Source organism: Dryobates pubescens, chromosome 18 (genome assembly GCF_014839835.1).
Source record: "Dryobates pubescens isolate bDryPub1 chromosome 18, bDryPub1.pri, whole genome shotgun sequence".
Lineage (NCBI taxonomy): Eukaryota > Metazoa > Chordata > Aves > Piciformes > Picidae > Dryobates > Dryobates pubescens.
In genome coordinates, this window is record NC_071629.1 from 3,147,759 (window position 1) to 3,161,097 (window position 13,339).

At 49.1% G+C, this 13,339-nt stretch overlaps 2 protein-coding genes across 2 annotated transcripts in view; both read right to left on the reverse strand.

Annotated features, from left to right (window-relative positions):
- The window catches only part of SH3BGRL (SH3 domain binding glutamate rich protein like), a 121,701-nt gene that overhangs the window by 75,286 nt on the left and 33,076 nt on the right, over positions 1-13,339 (reverse strand). Inside the window, exon 4 of the mRNA XM_054169315.1 lies at positions 10,562-11,985. Within this exon, the coding sequence (XP_054025290.1) occupies positions 11,953-11,985 (33 nt within the window). The 3' untranslated portion in view covers positions 10,562-11,952. The remainder of the gene's footprint in view (positions 1-10,561; positions 11,986-13,339) is intronic.
- On the reverse strand, positions 58-1,102 carry LOC104297020 (TLR adapter interacting with SLC15A4 on the lysosome). Its single transcript, XM_054169313.1, has one exon. It carries the CDS (start codon positions 1,041-1,043, stop codon positions 120-122), a length of 924 nt encoding a protein of 307 aa, XP_054025288.1. The 5' UTR covers positions 1,044-1,102; the 3' UTR covers positions 58-119.

The following is a 13,339-nucleotide window of genomic DNA, read 5'->3' on the forward strand; positions in this document are numbered from 1 at the left end:
AAAGTATGGTTTAAGCCTTACAATACTCATCTGAAGAAGTCTGTAGTGTGCCAATGTTTTCACTTCCCAACCTAATCCTTTGAGTGAAATATTCCTAGCTCTTTGGCTGAGGAGCTCAGTCAGGACATCAGCTGCATCCTGCAGCTCTTTGTCCCGCCTGCTGGGTTTGAGATTTGCAGGTTTGGAGTGCTGAATTCGGAGCTATTTCTTTTGGCAGTGCTGTGCAGGCTAAACAAAGCTAAGGAGTGCAAGAGGACTTCTCTGGCTTTTGAGGCTTCTATGTGCTGCTCCTGTGATATCTGAAGGCTTATCTGGTTCAGGTTATTCCTTATCCAACTGCAAGTGAGGAGGTTTGTAATGGAACCACACCTGGCCAAGCTCTCCTCAAACAAATGTTTATAGAGCTCTGACACTTTTGCTTCCATGTACTTGTTGAGCACAGAGTTTGAAAGAGGCTCCTCACAGAGCACCATGCTCCTTTCTTCAGCTTCATCTGCAGACAGGGACTTTGTACTTGGCTTTTCAGGATGCTTCCACAGAGGGGACTGGCCTAGAGGAATATCTATGGACAGTAAAAGAGGGCCACTGGGAAGCTCTTCACACACATGGTCCAAAACGCAACCGGAATCGCATGTGTGGCCCCCCACATGGTCTCCCCCAATATGTAGGTCAGGATAGTTTTGATAGATGCTGTTGCAGGGCCAGGATCTATACATGTCCAGCTCTTCAGCAGGATGTTCTCTTCTGGGGATATGTAAGGCTGGTGACACAGTTCCTTTAACAAGCATTTGGGTATCTTTTGCAGGTACCTCTTTCACGGCTCTCCACTGGGGACCGCTCCTGTGCTCCACTTTGCTACTTCCAGCAGAGATCTCATCCTGCTTCTCATGTCCAGCAGCAAGCCATTTCATTTTTGCATTGTCTACAAGTTTCTGCCTCCAGACTCCCTCTTGATCCTTTCTGCATGCATGAGATTTGGGAGGCTTATCTTGCTGACAGATTTCTTTATATATGAGCCTCGTTAAGATGCCTTCTGCTAACATGATGACAAGAATGAGTAATGCCCTGATCAGCAGAATTCCATGGGATCCTGGGAGTGAAAGGCAGGCAGGCAGAGGACCGCCAACTTATTTGGCCAATAAAAGAAACAAACAATGTACTTTTGGTGAAGATTGGGGTTGTTCTTTTACCCTAGAATAGTTATTTTGGGTCATTTGCATGCTTTTCTACAGGTGTAATCTCTGTATCACGTCAACAAAAGTCATTCTGAAGGGCATTAAAGGGGCTCTTCATCTGTAACTTCACTTCTGTTCCCAGGTATCTCTCCTGCAGTGTGGCTAGTTGAGAGAGATCTGGAAAACATAAGCAAAATAGTTTTACTTGTCTATAACACCACCATCAGTTGCAAAGCAACATTTTCCACTGCAAGAGAACAAGTTCTAAGAGCTAAAGAGGTGCCAGAGTCTGAGTTTGATCTTGAGTTCCTTCCTTAGAGGTTGATTCTGAATTAGCCTGAACCCTCCTGTGAAGTGCCAAGGAGCTTCAAGAGGTCTTCACAGGGGTTGTAGGGGTTGGAAAGGACCTCTGGAGATCATCTAGTCCAACTTCCCTGCTACAGCTGGGTTATCCAGGGCACCGTGCCCAGAATCACACCCAGGCAGCTTTGGAATCTCCCCAGAGAAGGAGACTCCAAAACCTCTCTGGGCTAGTGCTCAGCACCCTCACAGCAGTGAAGTTTCCACTCATGTTTAAGTGAAACCTTCTTCATTCCAGCTTCTGTCCATTGCCTCTTGTCCTGCCACTGGGCACTGCTGATAAGAGTCTGGCAGAGCTCCCTTCTAACCCCCACCATACTGGGATGGTGTGACATTCTGTGAGCCTCAGCTGCATCTGAAAACCAGGACACAGGCACCCAGATGCAGGCTAAAAACTTCTGATCATAGAATCACAGAATGGCTCAGGTTGGAAGGGACCTCAGAGCTCATCTACTCCAGCCTCCCCACAGGGACACCTCACAACTGAACTTGGCTGCTCAAGACCTCATCCAGCCTGGCCTTGAACACCCCCAGGGAAGAAGCATCCACAACCTCCCTGAGCAGCTTGTTCCAGAGTCTCAGCACCCTGACACTGAAAAACTTCTGATGTATTGCTTTGGAAATGCTGACAGGGTTAAAACTGGGAACTCCCAGCAAAGCTGCTCTCTTTCAAACACACTGAGTGGTGCCTGCACTCAGGAACAAAACAGGAGGGAAACATTAAGAACACAAAAAGCTCAGACTTACCAATCCTAGCAATGTAAGAGAGGTGGATCACAGCCCAGAACCCTCCTGCTGCAGCTGCTGGATGAGACCAGAGCCTCACAGACTCTTTCCTCCCTGCTGTCTCTTGTGGGGAAAGACCTGGAGGACACATGATTTAGTTCCCCATTTTGTTTTTCCTTTTAAAACAGAAGTGGCTCCACTGGAAAAAGCTCGTGGGGGTTGAGTGCAAAGTGACAGCAGAACTAAAAGAGGATGTCAAAAAAGCATGAATTGAGATGTTTCTGGTTGTGGTGTAATACTGACAAGTGGAGATATTCAAGGTGAGGCTTGACAGGACTCTGGGCAGCCTGATTTAGTTGAGGATGTCCCTGCTGACTGCAGAAGGGGTTGGACTGGATGACCTTTGGAGGTCCTTTCCAACCCAAACTGTTCTGTGATTCTCTGATTCTATGGCTACCTGCTATAATACTCCATTTAAAACCAGCACAGACTGGTTGTAAAGCATCAGAGTGCCTGCACCTCACCAAGCTCCTCAGAACTGAAACTGAATTCCACCACAGACTTCTGCTTAGAGAAGTTCAGTTTGTTCTGCCACCCACCTGACTTCCAGAGGCGATGCTATTTACAGCATTTACCCTCTTGAAACAAACAGCCACGCTCAGACTTGTGAACTTCAGCCACTGGGGAGTCATAGGATCACGTAGGCTGGAAGAGACCTTTAAGATCATGAAGTCCAATCACTAATCCAACACTAGCAAGCCCACCATGAAACCATGCCACTCGGCACCATGGCTACATGGCTTTTCAATACACCCAGGGACATTCACTCCACCACAGCACTGGGCAGGGAAACCTGTTCCAGGGTTTGATAACCCTACAAGGAAGAAATTGTTTCTCATGTCCAACCTAAACCTACACTTGGTGCAACTTGAAGTCTTTTCTTCTCATCCTGTCACTCAAGAAATGAGACTGACCACCAGCTGGCTCCAACCTCCTTTCAGGGAATGGTAGAGACTGAGAAGGTCTTCCCTGAACCTCCTTTTCTCCAGGCTAAACAGCCCCGGTTCCTTCAGCTGCTCTTCACAAGACTTGTTCTCCAGACCCTTCACCAACCTTTACTGCCCTTCTCTGGGACCCACTCCAGCACTTCAATGTCTTTCTTGTAGTGAGGGGTCCAAAACCAAACCCAGTTCTCAAGGTGTGGCCTCACCAGTGCTAAATACAGGGAGATGATCCCTGCCCTAGTCCTTCTGGCCACAACATTGCTGATCCAATCCAGGATGCTGTTGGCCTTCTTGGCCCCCTGGGCACATGTTGGCTCATATCCAGCTGGCTGTTGACCAACAGCTCCAGGTCCTTTCCAGTGGGCAGTTTCCAGTCACTGTTCCCCAAGCCTGGACCATTGCAGGGGCTTGTTGTGACCCAAGTGCAAGACCTGGCACTTGGCCTTGTTGAATGTCATAGTACTGGCTTCAGCTACCGATCCAGCTTGTCCAGGTCCCTCTGTAAAGTCTTCCTGCCCTCCAGCAGATCAACACTTCCACCCAGCTTGGCATTGACTGCAAAGTGACTGAGGGTACTCTTGATCCACTTGTCCAGATCATTGAAAGATTTTAAAGAGAAAGGGTTGTATTGATTTTAAAGAGAGGGAATGCATTGAAGCTTCCGGAGGGCAGATTTAGCCTGGAGATTAGGAAGAAATTCTTTCCAGTGAGGGTGGTGAGACTCTGGAACAGGTTGCCCAGGAAGGTCATGGATGTCCCTTCCCTGGAGGTGTTCAAGGCCAGGCTGGATGAGGCCTTGAGCAGCCTGGGATGGTGGGAAGTGTCCCTGCCCATGGCAGGGGGTTGGAACGGGATGATCTTTAACGTCCCTTCCTACATAATCCCTTCTACGAATCTATGCACAGCAGCAGGCAAAGTCCTTTATTGGAGCCCAGACTGTGGATTCCATGTGCACGATCTAAAGGTGAAATTGACGCTGACCACACTGTCGCTTTTCCCCCAAGCTGCTGCAGGGCTTTTGTCCACGGTTTAAATCCGCAGTACTTCAACAACCCCGGCTTCTCCGAGCTTTCCAACACCTTCTTGCACAACTCCTCCCCTACCTGACGTTCCAGCTCTTTGCTGCTGCCTCTTCTGACGGATTTAACCAAATCTGCCCCAACGCCACCCCTCCCTGCCTCCAGAAGCCGACCAACAGCAGCCAGAGAGCCTCTCGGCAGCTGGAGGACGCTATCAGGGATGCCAAAGCGCTTCTGAAGCGTAAGCAAGCCGTTTCCCTGCTCAGGGAGGACCCAGGGGAGGAAAGGCAGCCGGCGAGGCTGGCGCAGGACAGAGCTCGCCCTGCATCCCCGTCGGACGCCCAGCGCAGCCGGGCGTGCCCACGGCAGCAGACTCGGGAGCCCGGGGCCGGGGAGAAGCGGGCTGGGTTCGGCCGGGCCGTTCCCGGGAAAAGGCTTGCGGGAGAGCTACGTTTCATGGCGGCTTGCTGGTGCGGTGGACGCTGCTGGCAGGGTGTCGGGCTACCGGCTGGCCCCACGCCGCTCACGGCTCCCGACACCCGCACCGCGGCCGCCCCGGCAGCCCGCGGCGAGCAAGCGCCGGTGGGGGCGGGCTTCGGCGCTGACTGACAAGAGAAATGCCCAATCTGAAAAGGGGGCCCGGCTCGCTTCGGTCGCTGAGTGGCTGTTGGTTGCCGCAGCAAGGTTGCGAGGGGAGGCGCTGGGGTCTGCTAGGCTAGCCGGGGCGGGAGCCGGGCGGGCAAGCGGGGCTCGGGGCAGGCGTTAACGGGCTGAGGGTGTGCGGAGAGCCGGAGGAAGCGCGTCGCTCCGATACTCGGTGGCCGTGTCTATGGCAGAGCCGCGGGTCCGTGCCGCGATGCTCCGGGTCCTGCCTCACCCAGCCCTCGGCCCCGGCCTTACACTGGGCGTCAGCTGAGACCGAGCCCTGCCCGGGGCCTCCGTGCGTGTCGGTGCTGGTGTGTAGCGCCGACGGGCTCGGCCTTAGGGCGGCACAGAGGGTGATTTGGTTTTGATGGCACGTCCGTGATTATGAGCCGTGTATCTCAGCAAGTTCTAATGGCATAAGCAAAACGTACCTCGCCCAGTGTGTTGGGGAAGGTCTCAGAGAGAAATCGGAAGTCAAATGGGAAGTGCAGCACGCTTGACAGCCTGTTAATGACGTTGCTGGTTGCCTTTTCAGGATTTTGAGATGTTTTACCAAGAACTGAAAACGAGGAAGCCTCCCGAGCTCCCAAAGAAGCTTCCAAGTTCCTGAAGATGCTTCAGTAGACAGAGAGAAGGAATGACTGAGTACAGGACCAATCTTGCTGTTTCATGAATGCAGCTTACTGAATACATGTATTTTGCATACCCAGCACACTCCCAGTACCCAGTACTTACACAGTGCTCACCTCCTGGAGTAAGACAGCAATTCCTGCTTCATCACTGCAGTTGACTTTTGGAATCCTTTTGCATCTCCAAAAGTTTACCAATACAGTTCCAAATTGTTAACAATGAACTTTTCAATCTAAAACATTTAACCAAGATCACATAATATGGAGAGAAAAAAACACACCACATAAAATTTCCAAGGGAAACTCACTAATTACTTGGCAATTATTTATTTCTAGAGTGGGATTATTTTTGTAGGCAGTGCTGCCTGATCTGTTCAGATGGGCTTTGAGGACCATTTTTTCCTATGGTAGTCCATTTCCAGAACTGCAGATGCTGTCATGATCTCTGTGAGGAAGGGGGAGAGGGAAAGGAAGGTGGAAGCAATGCAGTTCCAGTACTCAGATCTGGAATGAGCTACATGAATAATGAGCAATAAAGTAAATGCCTTAATTTCCCCTTTACACCTTGAATGTGCTCAACTTGAGGCTGGGGACAAGGTGGGGAAAGGTGATCACAGAATGTCTCTGTCTGCATCACCCAAGAAACCCTCAGAAAGCAAGAGAGGCATAAGAGGAAAACACTAAGGCAGGAAAGCACCAAGTCAGGGAAGCTTAATGGCTTGTTCCCAGGCAATGAGTTGTCTTAGTTCCTTTTTAAATTGGCCATTAAAATTCTCATACCATAATGAGGAAAACCCAGGAGAGATGAAATCTGATGAAGTTCTTAACACAGGTACTGCTCAGTCTGAATCTATTACATCAATGGCTTTAAATTAGTTGGGGGGGGGGGTGGGGGGGGGTGAAGAAACCTCCATAATTACATTGCTGTTGGTAAGTTTCATTGCTGCTGTTTCTGAGTTGGTGGGTCAGAGTGCACAGCATCAGCCAATACCTTTTTCTCCTGTTAACAAGCCAACCAAAACAGAACACCCAAGATACAGAATAGATCTTTATACACACACACACACTATAGAGAGAGAATCTCTTACCAGTCACTGAGCTCCTCAAACAACTTTTACCTACTTCTGCTGACCACCACTGTGCCTCAAATGAACCCCTTATGGGCTTTGTGAAGTCAACTTGAATTGATCTTGAGTGAAGACCCTTCAGTAAGGGAATAGCAGGCACCTATCTCTCCATCCAAATGGGACTGGGAGAGAGCTGTGGTATTTGAAACGCATGCAACATGAGCTGAACGATGCAAGCAGGCTTCAGTGCTGTACAGGTTGAGACTATTAAATGAGAAATGAAACCCAGACCATTCTGTGTTTCTAGGAATGGGTAGAAAAGTTTATTATTGCAGTGCACACCGTCCTAAGCAAGTTGGGTAAACATCAGATGCGTGCCCTGAAGCTTGGGTTTGGTTGGGGGTTTTTATGAGAACTATTTGCCTTGAGCTTTACATTAATAAGGAACAATTTAAGAGTTTTTTAGACTTTTTTAGAAACAGCAAATCCAAGGATTTTTCTGGGTCAATACAAGTGAAATATAAATAGGATTCACTGTAATTTACAAATGGCTTCAAAACCCCTTTTCCCTACACCTTATGTTACGGAAACTACCTTAAATTTTCAGACACTGAAGAAGGGAAGTGAGTGTGGGACAGGCAGAAAACACCATTCAGTGTGACTGATGGCTCTTGGTTGTGCTTTAGTTGTTCAGACAGAAAAAGCTGATCCTAAAAATGACAAGCTGCAAAACCTTCTTTAAAGAATTGAGTTACTGTTACTTCAGAGGATCTGAACTGAAGTCTGGGACATGGGCAAATTCTGGTACAGTGTCAGGACTGAGAATGCATCTTCTGTAGCTCTACAGAAGCTCTTCTGAGTGGTGCAACACTTCAGCACGTTAAGGTAGGACTGTGCCTACTGGATCTACTGGGCTAAAGGAGAAGGTGAAAGTGACCAGTTTCAGTTCAAAAGTTTATCCTGCACTGCCCTCTGGCCACACAAACATTAAATAACATCATTCCCCTGCTGGCAGAAGTACAAAGCTCATTGATTACACAGTACAACAAAACCCCCACGACTAACAAGCTCTGCAGATGTGGAGTGAAGCTGCTCTGCCCCATCCACTTCTGAGCTGTGACTGCCTTGGGAGGAGGGGAAAGCAGTTTAGTTGTGAAGTGCATCAATGCTCTCCTAAACTCCCAGATCTCCAAGCCCTGTTTTTGGTAGCTGTACCCCCAGTCATTACAACAGGTGAGAGATCCAACCCAAAAGACACACCTCAAATACTGGGTTCAATTTTGAGGCACTCACCCCAAGGACATTGAGGTGCTGGAGTGTGTCCAGAGAAGGGCAACAAAGCCGGGGAATGGTCCAGAAATAAGTCTTGTGAGGAGCAGATGAGTGAGGGAACTGAGATTGTTCAGCCTGGAGGTCTCCTTGGCCCTCTACAACTCCCTGAAAGGAGGCTGGAGCCAGGTGGGGGTTGGTCTCTTTTCTCTAGTAGGAAATAAAAGGATGAGATAAAAAAGGCTCAACTTGTGCCAGGAGAGCTTTAGGCTGGATATTAGGAACATCTTCTCCACTGAAAGAGTGCTTAAGCCCTGGAACAGGCTTCCCAGGGCAGTGGTGGGAGTCCCTCCTAGAGGGGTTTCAAAGCCATGTGTAGCTGTGGTACTGGCAATGGACTTGATGGCCCTTAAAGATCTTCTCCAGCACAAATGATTCCAATTATTCCATGAGGGAACATTTTCATCTGAAAACTCCTTTCAACCTACAGGACAAGTCCAGCGTACACAACAGCTTCAACCCATCAACAAAACATGCAAGCAATGGTGTGAGAAAGCATTCTAGAACAATTTTATTGGAATGATACAGGAATGGTTAATATACAGGTTAAATCCTCAATGCCTGCCTTCTACAGAGGAAAAAAAAATAACAGCAAAAGAACAAATTGAGTCCTTGTGCCCATCACTAACCTGGCACAGGTATCGAAACGGGAAACCAGCACCTAGGCGACAGATTCCCGGCACTCTAAATCCATGCCCATATCTGCATCGAAATGAAGGCAGGTTTGACACCAGTCCCACAACACAGACAGAGGTTTGGTACTTTTCAGGCTGTGTTGGTGCCTTGTTCCCCAGACAAAGAAGCGATTCAGTCTGCCTCAACCGAGCTTTCGGAGGAATGCTGATACGGTTTGAACGCTGCCATATGGCAAGGGTGGGGAGGGGGGAACCAGAGGAGGGAACCAGAGGAGGGAAGTGACTTTGCTTTCTTAAACTTGGCAATTTTCTCAACAGCCACAGACTGACCTTGTTTCAGAAGGTTTTGGGTCGCTGAAGTGCCAGAATTTGGCAGGGACTTTCATTGACAGCTTCTCCAAGCTAATGACTGTAAGTCACCCAACTGACATCGCGCTTTCCTCACACCGGAAACGCAGCAAACCGGCCTGAGCGTGGTGACCTGAGTGTCAAACCCCACTTGCTTCACAAGGCTTCCCACAGCATTCTTACAGACTTGCTCAAAACTAGACACAGAGGAAGAGGATGCCAATGTGAAGAAAGAAAGAAAGAAAATCACCTTGGTTGAGAAGGATGAAATCGTAGTGAACAAAACTCAGACAGGAGATTTAAAAGGTAACCTAACGTCCATCCTGTGGTGGTTCAGCCCACCACACATCCCTAAAAGATACTGAAGATAAAATGGCACAGATTTTCAGTAATTATTGATAAAGCCTGTTAATGAGGAAAGCCCAGCTGTGGGTATCAATCCTGAAGGTAAGGCAACAGTAACCAAGCCCTCTGCCTTTTGATACCAAGCTTGCTTCTGTAAGCGCAAGCTTCAAACTGCCTCCCAGGCTCCAAATCAGGAAAGATCAAACATCAGTTCAATGTAATTTTAACTAACTTGGCTCCTCATGAGCTCCTGCTCACTCAGACATCTGTGGAGGTTCCATCATGACCTGTCCAGAATCAGAGCTATGGTGATGACATGCTGCAGCCCTTCACTGCTCTGTGCCACCTGCTTCTGTCTTCATAAAGCAACAAGAATCAGAATGAGTGTGGAGAGCTACAAGAAAGATCCTCTAACTCCATCAAGGACTAATGAGCTTTCTGTCTTGTGATGCTATTGGGGAACAGGTACATTATGTGCTACCAAATGCACTTTAAATTACCCCCACACTTAAAAACCTGACTCTTATCCTTCAGGGCACTTGGAACTATCTGTGCTTTGGCAGAATATGGCCAAGAAATAGAGACTACCTCCTCTTCTTCAATAACATGCAACCTTCATCCCTGATGCAGAGTGCACCCACAGTGAATCTGCAGGTGACACTAAGCTGAGTGGTGCAGGTGACACACCTGAGGGATGGAATGCCATCCAAAGGGACCTGGACAAACTTCAGCAGCGGGTCTGCGTGAACCTCCTAAGGTTCAACAAGGCTAAGTGCAAGGTCCTACACCTGGGTGAGGGCAACTTCTGGTACCAACTCAGCACAGGGAATGAAGGGCTGGAGAGCAGCTCTGTGGAGAAGGACTTGGGGGTGCTGGTGAGTGAAAAGCTGGGCATGAGCCAGCGATGTGCACTCCCAGCCCAGAAGCCAACCATGTCCTGGGCTGCATCCCCAGCAGCGTGGGCAGCAGGTCAAGGGAAGGGATTCTGCCCTTCTGCTCTGCTGAGACTCCATCTGCAGTGCTAGGTCCAGCTCTGGAGTACTCAGCACAGAAGAGACATGAAGCTGTTGGTGTGGGACCAGAGGAGGCCACAGCAGTCATCTGAGGGCTGGAACACCTCTGCTGTGAGGCCAGGCTGAGCAAGTTGGGGTTGTTCAGCCTGCAGAAGAAAAGGCTACAACGAGACCTTCCTGTGGCCTTTTAGTTCTTAAAGGGGCCTGTAAGAAAGAAGGGCAACAGACTTTTTAGCAGGGCCTGTTGTAACATGACAAGGAGTGACAGCTAAAAGAGGAAGATTTGGACTGGATACAAGAATACCACTGGATACAAGGATACCACTGAGGGTGGTGAGACACTGGCCCAGGTTGCCCAGAGAGGTGGTAGGTTCCCCATACCTGGAAACATTTCAGGTCAGGTTGGATAAGGCTCTGAGCAGCCTGCTGTAGTTGAAGATGTCCCTGCTGACTGCAAGGGGGTTGGACTAGATGACCTTTGAAGGGTCCCTGCCAACCTAAAGCATTCTGTGGTTCTCTGAGCACTGGGAGAACAGAGAGGTTCATATTGCACGTGGTAAGTTCACCAACACAATTCACTTGAAAGGATTCTCAGTTCCTGTAAGAGCTTCATGGCATGGCAAGAACAATGGAAAGAAGTTTTTCAAACCTTAAAAAACCCTAAAGCCCCCCAGCCCAAAAAGTCTTGCTTAATGACAATAAGCTCTTGCTATCCCAACGTTTCTCTCTTGGCTTGAAAAAATACTCTATGAATCTAAGGGCTGTGTGAACATGCAGGAAGATGCCTAATGCTCTAAGCAGAGTGAACAGGGAGTTCTGCAGAGGACTACAGGGAAGGCTTGCACCCTTCCACAGGTAAGGAAATGCCACTCCCGCCCCTTTGGCTCGTTTGCAACATCGCCTGGGAAGCAGCACCTGCGCCACAGGGGTGCACCGAGGCTGGCACACAGGCTGCAGTCGAGTGGTGCTGAGGCAGCTGGGTGATGAACTTTGCCAAGGGAAAGGTTCTCCGCTGCCCAGATCCCTTTTTCTTTGTGGAAAGAAGGCGGATGGATCACTTGGGTGAGAAACACAGGGCACCACTGGGGGTGTGTCACCTGTACAGCCTGGTACGAGACAAATCTTAAATAACCATTCTACAAAAGAACAAACACAACTTCCAGCAGTGACTACAACAGCTACACTACACCACCCCACCCACCTCTTCACCTGAAACCAGCAAGGACACGGATTACTGTGGAATTCGGGAACAGCTTTGAGGCAGCTCAGGCACCAAGTTTTTAGGCTTCAGACGCTGTTGCTCGTTTCCTCTGGTTGAAACAGCTGGATCTCAAGGTGCAAGCCCAGCTGTGCTATTAGCACTAAACCAGCTTCTTGGGAGTCTACCCAAAATGGGACAAATTGCCAAGACAGTTGCAACTACCTGGAAATGGTTTGTGTCTAATTGCTTCCACCTCCGTAACAATACACTCCGTGCTCTCTACCTGTCCGGTCACATTTGCATCTCATGTTCCGATCTGTGTGGCAGGGTGAATGCTGCAAGCACCAATCAAACGTTAGAAATCACATCTATATTTCTTGAAGCAGAGACAATTGTACTATCTTATAAAAAAAGCTGTGGAGATTCCCTTTACAGAACAGTTAAGGCAGTCGGGATTCACGCTTGCTGCTTCGCCAGCGCTTCGGCCTCCTGCAAGAGAAGAGAGGGACAGGTCAGTGCTTCATGGAATGGGGCACTTCAGGCTGGGTGCCTCCTGTCCCTGCCACAGAAGGCTGCCTGTATCATACCCATAATATCCTGCACCCTATAAATCCATCTGCAAAGTCATTCTCCGCTTCTTTCTTCCCTCTCTGCTCCCGTGGGAGATGCTCCCTATGGGGTAATGCTGGGGGAGTATCTCAAGGCCTCTTAAGCCTGTCTGGGCCTAATGCCAGCAGGAGAAGGGAGGGGAAGCAGTCTCAGACCTGGCCAGCCTGAGACCAGCCTAGCAGTGGGGGAGTGAGGAAGAGCGAGCCCTGGGGGTTTGGGTATAACCTCAGGTGGGGAAAAGGGAAGTGTTGGGAGGCTTTGGGTGTGCTATAGGGCACTCTGTGTGCTTTGGGATTCTTTTGTCACTATGCTTGTAGCTTCTGTAAAACACTTGCTGCTTTCCCATTTATACTTTCCATCACTTTTGCAATCCATTTGTGTGAGTGCCATTCTTTTGCCTCTCTCAGGGGCAAGACAGGATCTGTCTGGTCTCAAACCAGGACATGGAAGGTGACAACACCCGTGGTAGCAAATGACAACTGCAGCAGTAGGTGACTTTCTGAACTAAACTCCACTGAATGACCAAAAGCCAGCACTTAGCTTTTGCCTTTCAAAAGGGTGACTGGGGCAGCATGTGAGTCCTTTATCACAGCTTGGAACTACTCCAGCACATAAGCCCTGTGTGAGCTCTGTCCTGGGGCTGGCAGCAGGTTTGTCCTGGCATTGGCACTGCTGAGTAATCCCAGATCCTCATGGTGCTGCTGAGAGAAGCCAGCCAGCAGGGACCTGCTCCTGTCAACCACCCATCTTCCACACCCAAGGTTCCCAACTCCTTCTTTGTAGGACCCTCCACTACATGAAGACACTCCTTTGAAGCTGCTGGGATGAAGGAACAGTTAAAGCAATTTAGCAGCCACAGCAATTAACCTCTAAACATTCTCAGCTTGTTTCAGAAGGAATATTAAAATCCAACAGCTTGCAGTTCTCACTCTTCTTTCAGCCTCTGTAAGGTGGTCACAGAATGACAACGGGAGAAATGCAAAAGGAGGCTTTTTCCTGAAGGAGGTTTCTGCTAATGTGCTCTTGGCTGAAGGTTAATTGCCTGTTAGAAGCACCACGGCCCACAAGAAGCTGAGCAGAGTCACAGTGCTCACACTTGCAGCACTTCAGGGTGGGCTGCCTGGGTTTATTTTAAAGAAAAAGGTTTGACATCTGCTAAACACAACTTTAGCTAACAGAGATGTTTGCCTTTGTGTCTGCACAGCAATACTAAGGATAACAGACTCAACAGAAT

What these genes read in the sequence shown, in the direction of transcription:
- LOC104297020 (XM_054169313.1), bottom strand. Translation starts at nt 1,043, where the DNA reads ATGTTAGCAGAAGGCATCTTAACGAGGCTCATATATAAAGAAATCTGT.